Source organism: Apus apus, chromosome 2 (assembly GCF_020740795.1).
Source record: "Apus apus isolate bApuApu2 chromosome 2, bApuApu2.pri.cur, whole genome shotgun sequence".
Classification (NCBI taxonomy): Eukaryota; Metazoa; Chordata; class Aves; order Apodiformes; family Apodidae; genus Apus; species Apus apus.
The window spans coordinates 52,831,860-52,855,638 of NC_067283.1; the positions used below are offsets into that span (position 1 = coordinate 52,831,860).

The window sequence follows — 23,779 nt, forward strand, 5'->3', positions numbered from 1 at the left end:
TATTATTATTATTATTATTATTATTATTATTATTATTATTATTATTATTATTATTATTATTATTATTAATTGACTTTATTCAATTCCACCGTTTCTGACCGGGGCTGGCCGAAGGGCGCTGCGGAAGGCCCGGGACAGCCACAGGCCCCTGGCTCTGGAGAGCCGGGACAGCGGCTCGCAGCAAGGGCTCCTCGCCGGCCTCGGCGGCCGCCCCGCACCCCCGGGCGGGCTCCGGACCCCGCACCCCGGGCGGGCTGCCGGGCTGCGCCCGCACTCAAGATGGCCGCCGGCCCAAGGTCCCAGACGGGCCCTGAAGCCGCGGGGCTGCTGGTCAAGATGGCGGCCGGCGGCTTCCGCGAGGCCTGCCCTTAGCCATCATGGCCGCCCCTCCCCTACCGCTTCCGACCGCAGCGCGGCGAGGTTGCCCACAGCCAAGATGGCGGCGCGCAGGGAGCCGCGGCTGCCGTGAGGGAACGGGACGGGACGGGACTGGACGGGACGGGAGGCGGGGGCTGAGCGGGCAGCCGGGAGAGGCGCGGCGGAGAGAGGCGCGGCGGAGCCGCGCCTGCCGGCCGGGGAGGCCTCCCGCAGGTCTGTGGAGAGGCGGGTGAAAGGGCGGGTGGGGGCCTGGCTGGTGGCGGTGCCGCGGCGGGGCCTGCGGGCTCGGGCGGGGTTTGGGCAGCGTGTGGGGCGGGTGGGGTGCAGGGAGGGAGCCCGCAGGCTGCGAGGCTGCGGGCAGGAGTGTCCCGGGAAAGAGCGGGGTGGCTCTTGCGGCCCTCGGGCCGGTGGTGTCTCCTCAAGCAGCAGCAGCAGCCGCAGTCGTGGGCTGTGAGAACTCCCAGCAGTGTGACTGGTTATCGGCGAGCGGGCTTTCAAGGTGATTTTTCAGCAGCAAAGGTGAAATAATCCGTTACGTCTTCTTCCCTCTAGAGTAGAACTAGCTAATTCGTTATTCCAAATATACGCGAGTATTTCTGTTCAAGATTTATAAGATGCTGAAGTATCTGGCATGACCAGAAAGCTGAAAATCAAAGGTGATTGCCAGTTATTGACTCTGCAGGCAGTTACCTCTCTGTATAACTTCGTGCGCTGCAGGGAGACTGTATGGGGCTATTCATCAGCTGCTATCAGAATCAAGTCATAAAGCTGTTTCTGCCTGCTGTTTGTGTACTAGCAACATTTTAAAATGTTAGTTTGACCTGCAGGTGTGTGTCACTGCCATGGGAAGGAAAGGTCATTGTCCTTGTGAAGTACAGAAGTTGCCTTACCAGTGATGATCTTACTGCCTTCTCTTGGCAGGTGCAGCCTGATGGTAAACAGCATCCGTATGGGAGCAAATGTACAGTTGGATAGTCAGCTGCATACATCACTTCTCATCAGAACGTGCATTTTTTGCCTATATGTCTAAATTGACATTTAGCCAGAAGGACTTTTGAGAGTTTCTCAGTGTGCTTGAACCACATTAACAGAGGTCATCATCACCACTGCTGTTATGTCCTGGGTACAAGTTGCAGTCAGCCGATCCAGTGAGGATATATTTGATGAAGATGCAGACGAGATGTGTCTACTACAGAAAGAATGGAACAGCACCATGAAAAAAAGATTGAAGGTATTTCTCTGCCTTACTAGTCTTTTTAACCATTTTAGATGTACTGACACATACCTTGATATACATATGGCTGATTTAAAGGGGAAGACTAAGAGTGACTGTGTAAGAGTTATCATGGCTTAGTTTTTTCTGAATGTTGGAAAAATATATTGGGGGTTTCACAGAAACTCTACCCTAGTAGCTGTCACAACAAAGTACTGTTTTGCCAAGAGACAACGACGTGCATTTGTAAAAGGCAGTACTAAATTCTGGTGCAAGCCATCCGCATCCTACTTGCAGGTATACCACTAGTTCATGTAGGGCAACACAGCCAAACAATGCTACTAAGAAATATGAGATGTTTGGGTTTTTTAAGTAGAGATCTTCAGTCAGATTTAAGACACGTGGTTCCATGTGGAACTACAATTGGACATGGTGGTTGGGGTAGTTCTTTGGCTTACTTATTCTCCTAGTGAAAATATGTTTTATCAAAGCTGGTTTACCCAGCCCTTTCCTTCTTGGAATTCTTCAGTTAACAAAACAAATCCATAAACCCAGGCTACTTCAACAGGTACGTGATCATTGGGGCTGGAATGGAAGCTGTTGTGTAGGTTGTTGATGAGGAAGGGTATTGCAACAGAGCTGTTTTATTACTCTTCAAGGAAAAGTCTCTTGCATCTGAATCCCTTGAAAAGACTGGATTTCTTAAGGGACTATTTAGTGTTCTTACCCAAATTCCTCTGTTATTTTATGAGTAGATACTGCAAAATTATAAAATGTTATTGAGGCTAGAGCCACATGTTGGGCAAAATAAACATTCTCATTCCCAGCTATTTCTCTAGCAAGGCCACAAGTTTTCTTGTCTTGTGAGTAAATAGAAGTTTTCACTCTTACAACTTGCAATTTTCATGTTAAACAAGTTAAGAGTTATTCTACATTATACGGTAACGTGATTAGGATATAAGGAAAACAATTTGCATTGCAGTCATCTGCTGTTTCTTAAAATAAGTAATGACATGTTATGTGTATATGTGGCTCACTCCCATCACTGTCTTTTTTCCCCTGTAACTCTTGAATTGAGTGAGATCCTGCAAATAGAGTAACAAGGCTTAATTATTAATTTTGTGAAAAAGGTACATGGTTTACAGTTATGAGAGCACCCTCTGCTGAAGGGGAGGTTCTGCATCCTATCTATTTTTAAATGTCTACGAAACTACACAAAGCTATTCTTCAAAAAAATGTTCATAAGGGAGTTGGCCATCACAAAAGCAAGCATGTTTCCCTGCAGATGTGTCTCAATTTTTGATGTTTCTAGAAATACTTTTCTCATCCCCTTGCTGGGGACCATTTTGGAAAGGAACTGAATCTTGCAGATCAGTAAATCATAACGCACTGCAAAAAATTGGTTTGGCAGCTGGGGAGTAGCTGGGAGAGATCTTCCAACCTAGAAGCTGTAATTTAAGAGACTGAATACTTGTTTAAACTTTTTTTTATTGTGAAATCATCATAGATTATTTTCTTCACATTGTAAACAACCTGTTTCACTACTTCTACCATAGGAGGGCTATATGGATGGAATTGAGGCTGGGAAAGAGCTTGCACTCCAGGAAGGCTTCAATCAAGGTTATAGACATGGTGCTGAGCTGATGGTTACCTGTGGCCAATTCAGAGGAACCCTGAAGTAAGTTAAAAACCTTTTAAGGTCATGTATGGGTGGACGGTGTGTATGGAGGGAATGTACATGCAGTTTTTTGCTTGTTTTAATTGGAAAAAAAAAAAAAAAGGTGCATTTTGTATCTGTCCAAAGTGAACAAACAGAGAATTCTCCAGTCTTGAATATGGGGGTGTAGAGTGGTCATTCTTAAAAATATCCTTTCAGCTGCTCTTTGAGAATCATCTGAGTCAGCATCTTTAAGCTTAATACTCAGTTCTACTGCTTGAATTTCCCAGAAAATGTGGAAGCATATACGTTTATACAGTATAGATACCTTGTCACATTGCTATCTCTCTTTAACAACTCTATGTGGGTACATGTAATAATTCGTTGGTGGTGGTGTTTTGCTCTTCACTCTTTAGTGCTCTCTTGTCATGGTGTCATCTTAATGGACACGATTCTGCCTCAAGTAAGATAAATAATCTTCTCGATGTGATTGGAAAGCATGAAGAAGATGTCCTTAAGTGTCTGAATTCTGTTGAACAACAGCCACATCTTGGACACATTTTAGATTCTGTTCAGGACATGGACCTCAATCACACAGCTCCAACTGAGACAGAGTATAACGAAGTTAAAGCTGGAAGACACGAAGACATTGGCACCTCTGCTGAAACCAGCTGTAGAAATATTGGTGAGGTTGGTTCCTTGCAGTCTGAGTGCAACACAGCAAAACTCTGCACAGATCCTGAAAGGTCAACTCTTGCTTGGGTTAAAAAGCAGACTGTTTGGCTAGTAGAGCAACTGGGCTTATCACTGGATATTCTCCATCATGTCCAGCAACTGGAAAACTAGTTTCTCTGTTTCATTGTATTTAAAATCATCTCAACTGGATTTGATACTGAGTTTGTGGAATATGTACAGGCTGGTGCATCACTTCATTTTAGGGAAATCTGATCTTGGTACTTCCCAGTGGAGGTAATTTCTGTAAATCTTCACCATGCTTTGGCTCCTTGCAAAAAAACCCCTTGCTTTCAGTCTTAAACATAACTTTCACAGAAAGGGGAAATTACTTTTAAAGCTCAACAAAGATTTACTAAAAACATTCCTGTTCTGTGTCAGAAGCTATAATTTCACCCTTGCTTTCTCTTTTGTCAGCAGTTTGGAATTGGAGCAGGTCCTTTAAATAACCCCTTTAAATATATTCCCTCCAATATCTAAAAAAATAAATGACCAGTGCTATGGACAAACTATTGTTGCAGAACAAGCTGCTGTTGATTATATGCTAAGTCTACACAAAATAGGACAGGATTTGCTGCTGATTTCTAGAGTGCTGTGACTCTCTAGTCGGTATATAAAATACAGGCATTTTTCACCTTTTGTCAATTTCTTCCTTTTTTGTGAACACTATGCAGTGCACTTTCACAGTTAAAAACTGCTTTTTCCCTCCTTATACAGTTCTGTTTTCACTTCTACTGAAGACACAACATACTCTTAAAAATGCTGAATCACTGACAATTCCATTGTTTTACTATTAGACCATCTACTCTACTGAACACATTTCCAGTCTAAAGAACTTCCTTGTGTTATTTTTGTATTTATTTTGCCAGTCCCTCTAGCCTGAACTCTTTTTCTCATTCCCAGTGTTTTTCCCAAACTCTTCAGGGAATCCTCCTTTTCCTGTTGCTTGCCTTAACTGTAGTTGCAACTTGCTCTGGTCAAGAAGCCTTTCATTTGTGAATGCCTCTGTTTTACACTGATTCATGTCTGAGACTAAGCAGGTCTAGACAGAGACAAACTGAACTTTGAATAGCTGACCTAACTATACTTCAGAAAAAAAAAACTTAAATCACAAAACTGAGGCCAGAAGAGAAACTAAGGTGAAAATTACTTTATTTTCAGAGGCTGACTTTACAATTTTAATAAGAAAGACTCTATTATCCTGTCACTTGCAGACTGTTAAGTTTGGATGCCATTCAATACCACTGCTGCATTAGGGCAAAACAAGAACTGAAATTAAGAGTATCTTATAGAACTTGTTTCTGAAATACTGAACAAATAGGGCTGTCTGCATTCATTATATATGTACAAAACTTAAAACAGCTTTTATTTTTCTTAATTTATTTAGCATAATATTGACATGGATAAATACTATTATTTTTCTGTGAGTACGTGTGTTACATTACAGCCAGACAGAAGTTTTGTCCATATTGCAGTAGAATATGGTGCAGACAAAAATAAAAGGTTAATAAAACAACGTTAGACTTTCCAAATTTGGAAGTTTAAACATAAAAATTCAAGAGTACAACTTCTGTGTACTGAATAGTGTGCAAAGAGGAAACTCCATTCACAAATTATTAAGTAGACAGTGAGCTTGCCAAATTCTCTCCAACTACTTCTGCAAAAGCAATCTACACCAGGGAAAGTATTTCCTTCTTGTTTGATTATCAAACAATAGATGGTGTGTTTTAGTTATCTGTCATAACACCTTCTGTAATAGCTGGGGAACTACTTTCTTCCTCTCTGCACAAAGTTTCTGTGCTTTCTGTGGGGTTACTTTTTTCCATGTTGTCACCTGGCGTTTCCAGTTTGGCTGTGGAGAGACTTTCTTCTGGGCTGTCTGTAATACCTGGCTTAGCTGTCACTACCAAATCCTGCTGCTCAGCCACAGACAGACTTTCTTCAAGACTGTTGGAATCCAGAATTGTCTCACAGGGTGGTTCAAGTTTTTGTTCTGTGTCTACTTCCATGTCTTTTGTTTCTCTATCAGCTTTCACCTTGGCAGCGTTCCTGAAAATAGCTCTCATGACAACTGGGACAGACATGCAACTGAAGGAGGAAATGAAACATTAGTTAGTACTATTACAGACTTCATCCATTCTTCAACATGCTACTTTTTTTAGACTGTGCCTGGCACCTGAATGATAGGTGTGGTGGAAAGCAGTGCTATCTCCCTGCATTTTTTTGCTTTGTACAACCTAATAGGTATTCCATTATAGCTACAGCATAACTACATGCTATAATGGAAAGGTGTGTTGACACAATGAAATCAAGTGCTGGATCTTTGAGCCTCCCATTGCAAAGGAGCTTTGATACAAAGTGGGAGGGTTTGGTAACAAAAAAGTTTAAAAAGTCCGAATGGGGCTTTTAATGAAAACCTAAACTAATTGAAATTTATTAATTCTTGCTGAATTTTATAGTTGTAACTTCTATGCTTTGTATAAGACGGGTACAGAGCATACCTTCTTGAAAACACTAGTTAAATCCAGCCTGCATTGATCTTGCTGTCATCAAATAGATAATATTTGTATACTAGCTCATGTCAAATTTAATAGTGCACTCAGTCCTTTCTCTTGCATATGTTGAAATACCACAGCAACTTGCCTCTCTTTGAATTTGCTTCAGAAAACCAGCCAGAGACAGTGTTGTAGACATGCCATATACACCTCACTTTTTGAAAAGCAGCACTGATTGGTATTAGGTACATGTGGAAAAAGTCCTTTTCTTGCTATTCTAAATTATACCACTCATAAGACTGTCATCAGCTACAGTCTTCAGAAAAGCATGTTTACAAAAGAAAAAAGCATATTTGTAAAAGGTAAAACTCTTTGTTGAGAAGTGTTTTCCTGCTCCATGTGCTTTCTACTAGAAACACTTCCCATCACTACTAAGGTTTAAAATTTTTGAAAGAGCTGCTTAAGACAGTAAAGTAACTTATTCTCATATTTATATTATAACTTGGTGCTAGAGTGAAGTTTTCTGGTTGCTGAGTTTCTGGCATTGTGAATGTACATGGTACTTCCATTAAATGGATATCTGAGGTTCATTCCAACTATTAGAAAATAAAATAAAACTCCTTACCGCTTCACAGCTTTGGTTATGAAGTCATCATTATAATTCAGAGTTGGATCTTGAGGATTTAAATTAAGGCGACACTGAATTTCTCTGGAGGTTATAACATCAATTATCACTAAGAAAGACCAGAGTGTAAGTATTTTAAAATGCACGTTTTACTAAACATTGAAAGCCATCCTTTCATTCTGATGCTTCAAGAGAGATAAGACTGAAGCCAATGGGATTGGACTTGCATCAATATTCTCATGGAAGACTTGCTTTTTCCTAATATACTTAAATGAGAAAAAGTTACAATTTATTAATTAACTGCAGGCTGAGATAGAAAGGATTTCAGTTTTTGCATTTACTTCCTGTTTTATGCTGATTACAGAATTCTTTTTAGAAAGCAATTTATACACAAGTGCTACTTTGTGCTTTTCATAGGCTGCACATCATTGAGAATGAATTTATAATCCAAAACTGTAGCGCAACAACCAAATTCCAGCCCAATAAAGAGGAAAGTAACAAGTATTCCACACATACCACAGACTAAATTCTCTGTCACAGGATGAAGGAAGAAGACAGAAAAGCTGGTGTTCTTGTGTGGTAGCACTTCAAAGTGAAGCAGTTCTGAATCATCTAGAAATAAAATTACTGTTTAGTGGTACCCACCCATTGAACCTAGACTCTTTTGGGCTGAATCACATGCCAGAATTTAAAAAATATTGATACAGTAGAATCTAATTATTCATTACTTTGGAAACTTAGTTTATGCTTACAGAAGTGTCAGGCCTAGGAGTTTTAAATATGTATGTATTCAGAGTGAAGTATTAGAATTAGGGATTTTTTTTTGTCATTTAAAATACTTCACAAGTAATGACAGCTTTGGCAAAGAAGCACTAAATCTGTTAACACCCAGCTTAGAAGCTAGTTTCTCTCTAATACTCTGCCATTTCTTCCAGCCATGCAATTTACCTTCATTTACATGCTTCTCAGAGACACAGCTGCTAATCAGACTGTTATATGCCACTTGATGTCGAAGAATCTCTATTATGCCTGGCACGCAGTTTGGGTGGCTAAATGGGATTTTACTGACCAAGGCTCCAGCTAAATCTGATTTTTCTGAGCCCTTGTTTATGAAGTAACAGTGCTTTGGGCAATCTGGAAAAGACTGAACAACAAATACGGTGATATTTCAAGCACTGAAAACAAGAATGTAAAGCTTTAAGTTATCAGGCAACTGCACAATCTGACAGCGAAAATAATTTTGGAAGACACACTTCTAGCGTGTCCATCATGTGTATCTGCATTTCAGTAGAAATGCAATCATTAGAGGAAGCTAAATTTGATCCACTCTCCCTTCCAAATGTGTCCAAATTAGATTAATACACCCAGAGCCAAGTGTTCAGTAGTTCAAGTTCTTCCAACTACTCTGAAGAGCCCTGTAGGCTATAGAAATTGTAAAAACCAAGATCTTCTCTCAGAAGAGTATCATTGTAGTGCTGCTTGACAGTTCTACAAATAGGACAGCAGTTTTTGCCTGAGATCTCTTCTGGACATTGTATCCTGTCCCTCCCTCCATCACGAATGTTTTCTTTGGAGAAGCTTCTTTCTTTGGAGAATCTTTGGAGAAGATTCATTTGAGGAGGAGGAGATAGTAAGAAGTATTTGCCACTTCTCCATGCTGACAGTGATTCTCAAACAGAAGTGCAACATTGTGTTACCTACTTCAGTATGCCCAATGGCAACTGTTACCTTAAGAATAGGGCAGGGAAGTTAGTTACATTAAGAAAAAATGAAGAGCAGAATAAAAGAGCTTTTCCTCATGTGTCCACAGAGGGAAAGGGTTTCCTCAACACTCATTTCAAGGTTGGAATTCAATTTAGAAATTTATTTCTAGAAATAAAATCTTTAAACTCAGAAAAAACTGTCTTCCAACAAGTACTAATATTGTAGGGAATTGTTAAAGAGTGACAAAGCTTTTCCTGTATATCTTACAGAAATGAAACATTCGTCTCATCTTAAGTGTTTTATAGAGGAGAGCTTTGCCAAACCTTATTTTAGCGTGGTGTAAACTTACTACTACCACCTTCTGTATCACCACCTCAAAGTCCAAGAAATATGTAGGCAATGAGCTCTAACAACACTGCTAGAAGAGGAAGAAGTGTCCTCTTGTTTTGTTGCCATGAACTGAAAATTAATGTTTTCTATCAAAAAAAGTAGATCTTTAAGCTTGTCTTGTAGTTGCCCTGTACATAAAACTGGCAGAAAGCATCTTATCCACTATTTTCTATTCTAAAACCTTTCCTCTACATCTAATGCAGCATAAATTAAATATTTTTTAATAAAAGTCATTAAAAGGGAAGACGTCTAAGGTTAAACAACCATGGCTCTAGATAGTAATTGGCATCACTGTTGTAACACTCCACTTTTCTTCCCGCCCATCCCCTTAAAATGAATCCATATTCTCAGTGTTATCAAGGAATCTCTTTTGTTAAAACAGCATGATAAAGACCTTAAAAAATCTAGCTTGCTCATCCAGTAAATTACCTCCTTTTTAAGGTATTAATGATGTTCCAAGCAATTTTTAATAGATTAACTACTTGGGTTACACATAAAGATTCAGCAACTATGCATGTGCTGTTTCATTAATGAGGATGAGAAGGTCATTACTTGAAAGGGTGGAGCATTGTTTTGTAAATTACTTGAGCTGTTTCCTAAAGATCATTTAAATACTGTTGGGATTTGGGAGGTCTGCATGGATTGGTTAAAGGGGAAATATAATTCAGTATGTACCTCATACAAGGGCAGAATGTGTATCAAATGCACACTATACTCACCACAAAGAAACAGGATTTATCTGTAGACAAGTCTTCACTGTGTTTTTCTTTAAGGTTAGACTGAACAATCAGCTCATACAGAGGAGATAGTTTCAAACCAGTAATCTGAATTCCTGAAACCAGGAATTTATTTATTAGCATTTAGGTTATGACTGGACACAAAAGCTAATATTAAAAATTAATCTCCTTTCTTTTTTGCTAATGGGAATTTGAGATAGTGTTTAACAGCTGCCCCTGTAATTTTAGTATCTTTCTTAGAACTTTTGTGTTTTGCACTGGTTGCTAAAATATTACACTTAGGCTTAAAGAACAGAACACATTCTGCCCCAGAAACCAGTTTTTCCTCCTACAGCATTAACACAGGGAAATAAAAAGCAAACAAGCAGTGCATAGTCACAGAAGCATTTAGCCTTAAAAACAGTTATAACATGCCTGTGAGCCCCTGTATCTCTTCAATACTGGATGAGGACATAGGAATAGGTTGGTGAAACTTGAGCACAAAAAAAGCTGGCAAATCCATGCTGAGTTCATCAGTCAGTGGCAAAAAAGTAGGGTTGCTGAAAAAAAAATATATTAAAATAATAATAATAAAAATTTTAAAAGGAAGTCAGAATGAAAGCTTGTTACAGAAATTGACATAACGAGGACTCTTAGTGCAAGGTCACCATAAGATCCCTAGCAGTTTACTGCATTCCATGCTTTTTCTATCTTGAGAAAAGTTTTGCTTTATAAATGCAACTATAGCCTTTAGTGTTTTAAAACAAAGTTAATGTGAAGGGTGGCAGAAAAGTGAGCCACTAGAAACATAAAGAGTGCACAAAGATTGTTTGCTATAAATCATTCTCTAGTGACTTCTTTTAGAGAATGACTTCAGAATTTCCCTGCAGCCTAGCACTGAAGTAGTGAGAGATGAGGTGTCAGTATTCATGGCAGAATAGCAAACTATTGTATGTAGTTAAGGTGAAATATCCCTTAATATATGCTTTATCTATTCTGAAACTATGCAGAAGTTGCTTGTTGAATACTAGGAAGTAAAGTAATATTGTTCCAGTGGCTCCTTCTGGTTTCAAGTCTATGAATAAATCCACAGTGTAATGTGATTGGCACAGTTAAATATGGATTTAAAAGTCCACTTGGGGAAACTTTTACAGCCACACGTTATAGAGGGTGTAGCTATGGAGCATAATGCCATCAGTAAAGCAGAGCTTCCTGTTCCAGTAGAGGCTAAATGTGTGTTATGCTAAGGTTAGTGCCAAGGACTTGTAAATCTCTTTTTTACTGAGAAGTGTTCAGAGCCTCACCTGTCCCCTCCAGCCTGAGGATCTACAAGCAGTGGAGAAAGGGGAAGTTTGTGTAGCATATCTGTGCCTTCAACAGTTACAACTGCATTTGTCCCACATACCTGGGAACCTGAGAGAAAGAGAACTAAATTATTTTTCTCGTGTCAGTGTAGATTAATCCTATGCATGTAAAATGTGGAGTGGTCAGGTCTTTCAAAGGTCAGGTACAACTGACAGCTTGGGCAGCAAGGAGAAGCCTGCACAGACCACACACTAATGGCCAAAGTTGCCCAATGGTGATAGCAGCAGTAGCTGCTTTTGGGACATGCCATGACAAAGATCAAGAGATCATCTGTCATTTTCAACCTGGCTAGGCAGTTATTTTGTTTGATACCATTCTCACTTCTATTTGGGTCAAGAGCCAAGAAATGGAAAAGTAGCTTCCTGATGTACCTCATAATTGTGCTAAAGTGCAGTACATAAATCCTTCTGCTCAGCCAGAATTTTAAATCTCATTTCTGGGTTTCATTAATGAACTTTACTTAATGAAACAGGTAGTGCTAAAAAAGTTAGCAGGTTAGTTATTTCTGCTTTCCTGCTTTTACCAGGATTCAGTTCTGCTTCCAAAACTTGATAGGGAGAAATATAAAATTCAATGGTCATAGGAGTTCCTGAGGAATAAAAAAAAATTAGTTACTACACATGTCAATAGAGGAAGTATGTTAGGCATTTTGACACAAAGGGGGAAAAAACACAAGAGCAGTGTAGATGGCAGAAAGGGATTCCTCTTAAGAGTACATCTCTAATTACAGTATATCTTTAAATCACAGCATTTTCTTAGTCAGCATTTAACAACTAAAATACCAGGCCATAAAGTCAGCAAACATCTTTGAAAAGATTAAATTAAGATTCTATCTTTTGCAAAATAACCTATTTTACAGCTTTAAAAATACTAGCTGAACTGCTGGCTTTCAGTGACTAGTCTGAAACAGAAGGAAAAGCTGTAATAGTTGCATAAGGGACACACATCAAGCTGTGCAACAGGATAACAGCAGCCATGTATTAGAAGAAAATTATGAACTATAACACATTAACAGTTAAAGCTCACTTCTGACAGTGTAGATGAGCCAAAAAACTTAGCAACTGACTGTATTTGCCTTTTAGGCAACATGAGTATTACCTCGGCTACTATCACTGTCATCTCATGGTGACTCCCAAGTCGTGGTGTCCCACATAACCTCAGAATATTGCTGGGTCTGCTTTTAGGCTGCTACAAAGGCAGTGCTGCAGTAGCTGATAAGCCATCTGACTTGTTTGTATTTTCTCCTTCTGTATGTCTGAACATTATCTGAGCATACAGACACAGTAAGTCCCCACAGCATGTTTTATTTTTAATAGAGGATCTTTACTGTAAACAAAGAGCAACTCACTAGGGTTTTGGGATTTTTTACAATTCTTTGAATCAACAAAACAAAACAACAAAAAAAATCACCTCCAGTTCTTGGCACCAGGTGTCCTACTTTTCCATGAAGTATTTCAGTAATTCTGTTTACATCCTGTGTTCTAGTTCAAAACACATCTTGATTAGTGTTTCCTGAGTTGCAGTCCTAGCTAGGCTAATATACACAGTAATTTGCACCCTTAATCAAAGGGGGACAATGCTTTCTTGAAACTAGATTGTGTCTTCGCTTTTTATGACAGCTTCCTAAACACCATCATTCCACTCATGCGTTACTCCTTGAACTTGGGCTTCCAGTTTCAACCCTGCATCAGAGCTGTTTTGTGTTGCAATTTGATGTGCTATTTACCAGAAATAAAGGGGGACAAAAATACTGAAGTGGTAGTTCGAGCAAAGAGTGAGGACACAACCTGAATAAACTAAGTCAAACAGAACCAGCCTCTAACCTCAGATGTGATCATACAGCTGAATACATTCAGCCAAACAATTACAAAGCTGTGTATTAAGATACTGCAGTGTCTTAGTAATCCAGAAGGAAAGCATTGCCCTCAACTCATATTTTCTTAAAATAATTAAAATCACTGTACAATTACCAAAGGATTTTGGAAAATCTGTTCCACATCTATCTGTAATCCTAGTCTGAAAGGGAAAATGAGAAAAAGAAGGATCTAGAAGGAATCCACCGCTCCTGATCTAAAACCTGAGCACAAAATGAGATACCCAAACATCAGGACCCCAAAAGCTGCATTTTACTTCTGCTACAGGGAGATCTCGACATGACTGATGACTTTCAGATGTGCTGTTTGCTCCTAGTGGGTTCTCTCATGCACACACACCCAAGCTCTGCCACAACCAACCAGTTTCCCAGCAAGCCTTACAGATAAAGTACAGGAGTTCAGTAGATCATCATGTTTTGCATGCCTGGGGTTGGCAAACTGCAGAAAGGCTTCAAGCTTTCCAGTGGGAGAAAACTCATTAGCCTTCTACATCCTGCTCTGTAATTAGATCACTTAACTTGTTTTTCAGTGAAATGAAGGGGTGGGGGTGGAGGGAAATGGAGAAAGAGGTAGATTTCAAGTTACCTGTCTAGAAGAGATACTGAATAAAGATCTTTCTCAAGGGCCTGCAAAGCAAGGTATCCCTTAGCTTTCATTTCGCTGGGAAAGAAAGAAGACAAATTATTATTTTTGTAAGTAAACAAAGCTAGGATATCTATTTTAAAAGTTTTACAAGTAAAAACTAGTTGTAACCTGTTTCCTGGAATTTGGTACAGATTTGACAGGTCTTCTAGAATCTTTCCAAAGGCATCATAGTTCTTCATCCTACCAAAAAGAAAAAAGTGCTATTACACTGCTAAATTAGTAGTCTTTCATATCTAATTTGCTACAAAGAGCACTATTTCAGAGTGACATGGGCCCCCTCCTTATCAGATCTGGCAAGCAGCAGCACTGCTTTTAAATGTTCTTAGAAGATACCAGGAAATGTTAATCCTTGGCTCCACTGCAAAAAAACAATGTAATTATAGCTGACACTGGTTAAATATGCACTACTGAAGGCAATAGATGTGCATAATACACAAAGCTGACAGCTCATCAGCTGCGAAGCACAGTTTCCTGATGTTCCAACAAAGCTAGTCATGTAGTAACTCTTCCCTAATACAATGCACCTGTAAATGTCTCCTTTCTTCAAAATATCAAGGATTGTGTTAATATTGCACTTCACAGTACCCTGTGAGAGAGACAGATTTTAAATACAATTGACAGATACATAAATTTGAAAAGAAAAGAAAAAAACAACAACAAAAGAACAGGGGGAAAGTGGCTTGCAGGAATTTGTTAAGGAATGGTTCAGACTGCTGAAACCCCAGAATTCCTGCAGATTCCTACTGGCTGTAATAAACCAGAAGCTATTTACTCACCTGCTTAAGTAGATTTTACAAGTCTTACTAAACTCTAGTGCTGGAGTTACAAAGAAAGCTGTACTCTGGAAGACATACCTCCCCCTTCCATGCAGATGTGGCTGCAATATGGATCAGCAGCAAGACCAAATAAGCCTGCCTGGACTTTCACACTGAGACAAATCCTTTGCAAACAGAAGCCTAAACAAATCTCTCACCTCTTCAGCAACTCTTTCTAACTGGATTTGTGGGGAAACAAGGAAAAGGGAGGGAAGTAGACGTGCAGGTAAGGGCAAAGACACAGCACCAGTGTATGCATTAGTTGGCTGGTTCATCATGATTTTGGTTACTTTGAGACTCACAGGAAACATTACACATAAAACAAACTTCCTTACAACCAAATAAAATACTACACTAAGAGGCGTAGACAGGATATTGGCACTTCATGCCAAATTCTAACAAAAACAGGAAGGCAGACAAGTAGTACCCACAGTCCAAAAGGTAACTATATGCCATCACTCAGAGCAAAACTGCTGGCAGTTAACATCACTGGAAGTAAAAAACCTAGGAAAAATGCAAGTTGAAGGCATAGCTGCTTACACCCAGAAAGTTAATATAACTTCATTTCTAAGCAAAGAGAGGGCTGGAAAAACTGATAAGGTCCACATAGAAGACAGATGAAATATGCAAGAGCAATGATTATTGTCTCTCCCTTTACCTTTCCTTTCAACTGTTCTGCCAAAATACTTAAATAAGAATTAAATTTTTTAAGGATACTCAGTATTAGTAAAACCTGGAACTTTGATCATATTGGCTAGAGACTTTGAAACAGATTTTAAAGGTGGTGGCCTGACCTGGAACAGCAACTATTCAGACAGAACAAAATATGGTAAAAATAAGTAAACAAATAAGTAAGTAAATAAATAAATAAATGAATTTTGCCCCACTGCTACATGAGAAAATTAAAGTAACATCTCCTCCTACACATTCACAAAGAAAAACACGCCATGTGATATTACCTTGCTTTCATTGCTATGATAAAAGCCTGAAGGACACGTAGTTAAGACAGTTGCATAAGGATAAACAAAGACTATTTAGCATTTGATAGAAGAAGGGGAAAAGTAATATCTGGTTTGGCCCTGTAAATCTGCCAGTTCTGAATTGTGATCATCAGTCCATTTCCAAACTCCTGGGTCCAAGTAGTTCTATATTCTTGCAATCAACACAAATGCCAGTATTCAAAGACTGTTCAACTGGTAGCAAGAGCCACTGAACTGGGGATTACTCTTTATCCTCACTCCACTGAGGTAGATGTAATTTACCTGTTTGCAAGGGAACAACTTGAGAAATTAGTAGTGCTTGGAGTATTTTTTCATAATTTGCTGCAATTTAAGCATTGAATTTACAAATTGGAAGTTGATAATAACAGTTACAGTAGCCACCAGCCTCCAATATGGAGCACTGGAAACATCTTCCCACATAAAATAAAAACCAAATAGGTGTGAGTTCTTCTGTTGCTTTCCAGTTTATATTCTTGTTTCCTGATTCTTGCTTTTTTCTTGTGTTTTTTTTCTTGTTGTTTTTTTTTCTTCAGTTCTTACACCACTCTAGCCTTGACTTCTCCACAACATTCAAAGAAAAACAAGACTCAGAAATTCCTTTCTACTTAACAACAGACTCCGCACATGATACTTTACCTGAGATGCTGCACCAAGTCATCACAAACCTACAGGAATAAGAAAGGATTTTTATGTTTCTTACCATTCTTTATGAAACATCTCTTAGAAGCATTTCATTGGTAGCAATAAGGTTGTTCCCCATTACTTTTAATTAGCTGGATCATAACCTTAAAAAAAGCCACCAAACAGCAACAAAAACCAGAGTAGCATTATAATAGTTAAAACACTATATTAATATAATAATTAGAAGAACAAACACTCAGTGGAAGAGGATAAAAGTAACAGAATAATTTGTTCTTAAATTCTTTCCAGAAAAAATAAAAAATAAAAATTACATCTTTGCCAGTTTTTCTTTAATTGGCAGTTACTGTGCCAAAATTTCCTGAATATTCATTTCCATCCTAATGACATTGCCCAGCACTCACTGATTAACAGCACTGTGCTGGTTAAACAGAACAACCTGAAACTAATGGGGTGACTGCAACTGAGAGAAAGGGACAAAATTAACTCTAAATTAATGTAACAATTTGGATACTTACTGATAAAAATCAGAGTTTATGCTCCCTGCCCTCTCACAACAGCTTATTGTTATATCTTTGATCTGAAGGATTGTCTAACATTGTGCAACTGCAGAACATGGCATGTGAACTGCAGAGTGATATTTTGTCAATATTTTAATGAGGAATAGTGAAAGAAAAACATCCCTATCAGTAGGAACGCACATACTCCTAAAGAAGGCAGAAGGACAAACAATCTCTGGTAACATTTCCAAGACATCCACTGGGATTATTTTAAGATCCTGTTATTTACTGTATATTGATAACATCAAAGTATGAGAATACAAATATTTATGTAGGGTACTACACAATTCTTGGATGGTGGGCATGTCAGCCGAGTTTTACCTTCACATTTAGGTCTACAGTACTTGATGTCTGTAACCAAGCTGTGAGTTTAGGTGAGAGATTCGGATGCCTAAAGAGGTAGCTAGCGTCATGTAGAAGCTGGCAGGTGTGCCAAGACCAAAAGGAAACCAAAGACTTTCTGACATGGCAGCTGGAGGCCAGGTGAGAGCCTACAGGGGGATGGGAGACAGAGAAAACAAATTTTACCACAGGAGCTTCTCCGAGATGAGCCAACTTGACATCCACCACGTTTCCATTCTTCTCCAGCTGAACTTCTATATAGAACATGTCTGATGTTATGTAGCAGGCACTCCCACTGGGGCTAATGTGAGCGTTCAGCCTGAAAAGAGGGGGAGGAGGGGGGGAAAAGGCTTGTATGTCTAAAAAATTCTGTCACATGAAGAAAGGAAATGAGTATAGTTTACTTGGTCGTGGGAAGAGACACCAGGGATGCTTCAGAAATAACTCTTTCTTGGCTCAGCTCCTGACAGCTGTTCAACCAGGCAATATATTTGCACCCTGCTCTTTGCATGATCATGTTGGTTTGCTGAAAACTGTTTACCTCAGTCTGTAGTTTTGGCACACAGGCATGCATGCCCCCTCTTCACCCAACAACCTTCTCACAAAGGGCTAATAAAAATAGGCAGTTATGCCTGTTCCAAGTAATACATCCCATTAGAACACTGATCTAAAAAGAATTATTGTTGACAAGCCATCCAGATGGTCCTCCTTACTGGACTGGGGCTATGCTTGCTCATTTGCATTTATTCATAAACAAACTTACCCTTTTTGTTTGGATAAAGATTCCAATCTGTTCATCACAGAAAACAAGGATTTAGCTGCAAAAAAAGAGGAAATGTTATATAATCAGGCTGCATGACCAAGAAATAGAACCAGTATTACCCTGCTTTAAAGGGTATGATTTAAGTAATGAGAAAATAGTATTTCTTGCATGACTTCTTGTTATTAATGGCAACTATTACCCTATGATTAACGAGTGCTGTGCTGAGTAGAGCTCAGACTTTGAGAATAGCTATAGCCTGAAGGCTTAGCCCAAAGATGAGTCACAAGCCTCCTATGTCATACCCACCTCTGTGTTTATTCATTTGACCCCTTCTCACCAATGGAGGATGGGAAATTTCCATAGAATATTAAAAATTACACCTTGAATTATCCAACCACTTGTTACCATTTAATGTCCTCTGTATCTTCTCCATGCAAGAGAGTAATGGGCGGTCTGGAGCACTCCTGACAGGCTCTCGAGGTGGCTTATCCTAGCACATTTGTGAAAACAAGAGACAATGAAAGACTCCTTAAATTACTAGTCAAAGAGGAATACCACTGTATATGAGATACAGAACACTGATACACTGATTCCCAGTTCAGGAGAACACTACTGATTTATTTTTGTCATACATGGAGGTGTCCTATGGCTGTAGCTCTCTTTAAAGTAGCAGCACTGAATAGATTTGAGAAGACCCGCTTGAGCAATAGCTACGTACTAGAGGCCTTAGGATCAGGGAGTGCCTTTCCATTCCCTTTTCTTTTGAGCTGAACACAAACTGTCAGCTCATTTCACTGTGATACTAGAGATCAACTGAGCAAATACTTGGATTTTAATTTTACAAGGCCTCTGTCTAAGTGAAAAGGAGAGATCAGTAAGCCCCACGGGTATCCTTGGTCAGACTAAGAGTGCAAGTTCCAGCTGAAGATACTAAGTAGCAAGCAAATTCTGCCAGTTTCTCTTCTGGCACTTGTCTGAAAACTTCTCATACTTTGCACTTCAATTTACAAAGAACATTCACTGCTGAAAATACGTTCAAACTCGGGACATTGTTTTCAGCGTAAGGCTTTAGTTAAACATTAATAAAAATAAAAATGGAAAAAAATGGAACTTTTTATACTAAACTTACAGCAGTTGTGTTAATCTGCTTTTTACAAAGGTGATTCTTGAGTATAATTAGCTACTGGAAGTGCAGGAAGCATTGGAATGACTTAAGGTATAACACAGCAGGAGGGAGTCTAAATAGCTTTCAGGCCAGTTTCTAAAAAGCAATCCTTTCTCCAACTCCTAAGGGCAAGAAATTGTCTTTACATACTATAAGAGTGCTAATGATAGTGAATGGAAAACAACCTGAAATATTAGACAATCAACACTAATTAAAATAATGCAAGAAACAACCTCTAAAGTGTTAAAATGATGCAGGATTTTTTTTTTTTAATCCATTGTTGTAAGAAAAATCAGGAGCCACGCTATAATAGGCACCAGCTTTTGAACCATCTTGGCAACCTGCTCTTACACCACATATCCTACTCTCCCGTAATCTGTGATTCTTACCATGCAAAAATGGACAAGTTTCAGAGTTTCAGACCATGGTTTTTGTTGGTATTTTAAATGCAACTGTTCCATTAAAGCATTTGTAGAAATAGTTGCCACAGCACCTGAAAAACATGTCAAAATGTTCCAAATATAAAGGCATGCATTTACATTGGCAACTAAAAAAGTTGGAAGAGGAAAAATATAAAACTTGCTAAGTTCATGGATGTTATGCTTCAAAAGAGGAGGCAGAAAAAAAATGGTTTAGTTGAATTTCGCATACAGATATCTAATTTTTGTAAGACTTCTGAGAGAAAAAGTGCAGGGAGAGATTTTCTATAGACATATATTCTCAATATTAACTACAAAGATGCAGCCCAATCCTCATCTTGTTAAACAACTAGGCTTTCACTACCTATGCACAATCTCATCTGTGTATTCTTAATAAATACCTTGCCATGGTTTCAGGCATTCAGATTTCTACACCCACCTAGAGTTCATTAGAGCTAATTTTGATTAGTGATAAAAAATTAGAGACAATTTTTTAAGATTTGCAAAACACTGGGACAGGTTGCCCAGAAAGGTGGTAGATGCCCCATCCCTGGAAACACTCAAGGTCAGGTTGGATAGGGCTCCAAGCAACCTGATCTAGCTGAAGATGTCCCTGCTCATTGCAGGGGGATTTTGATTAGATGACCTTTAAAGGTCCCTATCCAAACTATTGTTTGATTCTTTGATTTTGCAGAAGGGTAGACTCAAAGCAGAGTTTTGACTTTTTTTTTGGTTGGTTGGTTTTTGTCTTGTTTCTCATTGGGGTGGCAAGGAAGAAGAATTCAGCCAGGAGAAGAAACATCTTCAGCCCACCATATCCCCTTATAAATATTCTTTCTGGCCTTACACAGAATCCAGAGGCTCAAAGAAAGTTTTTTGCAGGGACATGGTTCATCCATAACCACTAATTCTATCAGGAGTAAAGCTGGAGTGAACTTCCTAATGCATCAGCCTAAGACAGGCAGGAAGACTCCAGACTGCTTAATAAGAGGAAATTGAGTCCCTGCAACATGCCACCCACTCTGCTCTGCTGCTGAGCACCAGAAGAAACATTACAAAGCACTTCTTTGACCTAAAGGATACAGCAGCCACAGAGAATTGTACCCTTTGAGATTGCAGCAATACAATCAGGGGAGGGAGACAGACAAGGAGGGGAACCTCTTTACCCTTTGCATACATCAAGCAAGAATGATGAGTGGGGACTGGCAGCATCTTCCTTCTGCTGAGAGGATGAGAGAGCAGAAACCACAGTCCCCTATAAAGTAGGCCACCTCAACCAGCTGCAGAAAGGGAAAGCAGTGGACCCCAACCAGCCCTTGCAAACACCACTTCTGGGGAGCATGCCCCTGCTAATATTCCCACTCACCCATGCCTTGATGTCTACAGGAGGGCTGCAGCCCACCCTGTGCCTTCATCTCCATCCACACCACAAGAAACCAGGGCTCCTACTTGTAGCACCTGCACCAGAGCACTCACAGGTGCTGTGCAAGGCAGAAGGCTTGCTCCCTCACAAAACTGGTCCCCAGGGATTAGTGTTTGAACTTGAGAAGCTTGATAAGCACAGCCACATCACCTCTCAACTCTGCTATCTTTTAGAAGGGGTGAGACACCCTGTCAGTCATGCTTTTCTATATCTAAGTCCTGAGCAGAGGGCATAATGTCTGTCTTTAACTGGTGAGAAAGGCAAGGGGAGGTATGATAGCAACAACAATGGAAACTCTCTGTAAGGGAACTTTTAGTCTAACTCAGGGATGGAAGGAATGGAGGTGGAGAAAGAGACTATAGCTATGTATAATGTTTGTACTGTATTTTTGCACCCTTTTGTGACCACCTCCTGTTGCTAGTCTCCTTACACATAGGAATCAGTGCACAATGGCAGTGTGAGATTTAAGGTTTAATCCTGGACCTTTGTATAGGTGCTACCTTGAGGATTGGTCACCAGGGAATGCCAGCTCTGCAGCAAGAAGAGTGTGTCTCTTACATAGCTCTGTCTGGTAGTGTTTTAAGATGTCTTACAGCATACTTTCTGTTTTTGGCTTCAGTAAGATTACAGAGTAAACTACACATGGATCTGGGAATCCCAGGACAAGTAGAAGGTATGTGCCAAAAAGCAATATTTTACAGGCAGGTGTCAAGCATATTACTTAGGGAAAGTCAATGCAGCTGAGAGAGTTAAATATGCTTGCATTTCATTCTTTACAGAAGAGGTGGAAGGTGATCAAGTAAATTGATGATGTAATTCCACACTTATGGTAGATCACCCTTCCATAAAATAATTAGCTTGGCTTATGCCATTAAATACTCATTTATTTTTAAAACCAACATTAAAAGTGACTATGGGTATAATCATGAGCTTTGCCTGTGTCTTCGTGCATTCATGTAAAAACTTGTTTTCAGCAGTTCTTGAGAGGCAGTTTAGCAAAGGTTTGCTTGATCAATGTATTGAAATGTTTTCTGCTGGGCAATAACCTGTACTATGGCCTGTGTAAAGTAAACAAATTGTCTTGCTTCAGATCACATGAATGGGTGTGTGCACATATGACATGCCACAGCATGGTAATGTTTCATATTTTTGTGGTAACTTTTATAAATGTTTGCTCTGATCCAGAGCTTATTGGAGTTTTTGTGATCTTGCTGCTGACTCCAGTGTTTTGATCTTGTTCTGAGTAAGTAGAAAAACAAAATATTTGCTGACCCTCTTGAAGAGAACACTTCCAAAGTAGTGGAGGGAAACTTGTCACTACTTACCCAGTCTGCATAGAAACTGTTTTGCAAATAAAGAGGGCTTGGAGTTTAAATAGTCACAGTAGTTCAGCAGGCCTGATAAGCCTAAAATTCATTTTAATTTTTAAATGAAAGATAACCTTTTCTTTTCTGTTCAAACGTATCTATTTCAGTAGATGAATTTGCATCACTTTTCCAGGTACAGGATAGTGCCAGATTTTCATAACAAGATGAATATTCCAAGACAAGTAGTAGCCTTCACACCTATAAATTTGTAACATTGACTAAGATCATACATGAGAAACAGCAGCTTATGCATTGTCAAATAGCTCCTTGGATCAAGGTGTTGTTCTAGTATTCAGATCTGTCATATCAAATTACCACAGTCAAGAGAAGAGTTAAGCATGTTGAATAATTAAAAATGTTCTAATTATAGCATCTCAGGCATATTAGATACACAAATGTTGAACTGGGTCAGTTCATGGGGAAAAAAAAAAAAAAAGGAACCAGCCAAACATTATCATCATTATAAAAGACAACAGGAATTACAGCATGAGTCCTGCATGCCCACCTGCTCTAGACCACTCTCTCTTTGTATGTTCAGCAAAAACTGGTGCTGAAAGAAACTTTGATGTACACGGTTACAAAATAAGTTGTCCCCAGAGAAAATCTGCTTGTACTCTCAAAAAATTGGAGGCTATCTTAACCCCTTTTAGTGGGTTAAAACTTACATGTTTCTTTAGAGAACTTTTGAGGAATTGATTATTTATACTACTTTGTTTATTTTTTTTCAAGGTTTTCTGCATCTTGCTAAGATCCTGACTCCATAATATATTTCACAATGTATGCCCTGGGAACACTGTGTTTCACAGTAAAGCAACATTTTTGTGATTTCATAGTCCTTCCATTTCATTGAATGGTACTTGGTTTTCTGAGAAAGGATCAACTTAGTTTTGATTTGTGTTCTTGCAAGAATTCAAGTAATCTATTCATTTCAGTTAAAATATTCTAGACTTAATACAGAACAAGGGAATACTTTGCATACAGTTGATATATATTAATGACAGCAATTTGGAAAAGATTCCAGGAATTCTACATTAGGTGCAACAGCAGTGTATTTTTTATTATTATTATTTCTTCTGGGGGCCTGGGAGCTGCTTTTTTCTATTAATCTTACATCTGGTGTTGATTTTCTTTTCATCTAAAGAATAAAAATTAAAATAAATCATCAGCAGTATCTTCACTGGCCTGCTTCCAGCACTTTCTTGGAATTGCATCTTTCCAGAAGCCCTCAGCTGAACCATCTTTCAGAGAAAATAGCAGCCAGATAGCAGCCCACAGTAAGTCAATATACAAAATCTGGGCCTGGGGCAGTAAAAAAAAACAACAGTGGTTCCACTTAGAACTGCAGGACGTGAAGGAGGTGTCCCTGATTATCTGAATTGATACCTGACCAGGGGATCAGAAGTAATATTGTGTTATTTTACAAAGTGTCATGGGATTTTAGACTGATCAGCAGTGACACAACTATAAAATGGGCATGTAACTGGAACATGA

At 39.1% G+C, this 23,779-nt stretch overlaps 2 protein-coding genes across 3 annotated transcripts; one reads left to right on the forward strand and one right to left on the reverse strand.

Moving 5' to 3' along the window:
- The first annotated feature begins 454 nt into the window (after nt 1-454).
- Nucleotides 455-4,619, forward strand: YAE1 (YAE1 maturation factor of ABCE1). Of its 2 annotated transcripts, none has more exons than XM_051610127.1 (4): nt 455-591; nt 1,300-1,609; nt 3,148-3,269; nt 3,665-4,619. In XM_051610127.1, exons 2-4 carry the CDS (start codon nt 1,493-1,495, stop codon nt 4,092-4,094), a joined length of 669 nt encoding a protein of 222 aa, XP_051466087.1. In that variant the 5' UTR covers nt 455-591; nt 1,300-1,492; the 3' UTR covers nt 4,095-4,619. The 2 variants fall into 2 exon arrangements, with proteins under 2 accessions (XP_051466087.1, XP_051466088.1); XM_051610128.1 differs by lacking the exon at nt 455-591 and adding an exon at nt 720-897.
- Nucleotides 4,620-5,115: 496 nt separating this feature from the next.
- Nucleotides 5,116-19,972, reverse strand: LOC127380705 (mediator of RNA polymerase II transcription subunit 1-like). The gene is made up of 15 exons (XM_051610126.1): nt 19,469-19,972; nt 18,320-18,404; nt 17,915-17,969; nt 17,338-17,470; nt 16,247-16,275; nt 13,903-13,974; nt 13,735-13,809; nt 12,686-12,756; nt 11,799-11,864; nt 11,215-11,323; nt 10,346-10,470; nt 9,914-10,026; nt 7,617-7,712; nt 7,101-7,209; nt 5,116-6,068 (listed from the first exon to the last, which is right to left on the reverse strand). The coding sequence occupies exons 1-13, from the start codon at nt 19,538-19,540 to the stop codon at nt 7,635-7,637; spliced, it is 1,083 nt and encodes a 360-aa protein (XP_051466086.1). The 5' UTR covers nt 19,541-19,972; the 3' UTR covers nt 5,116-6,068; nt 7,101-7,209; nt 7,617-7,634.
- Between the last annotated feature and the right edge of the window lie 3,807 nt (nt 19,973-23,779).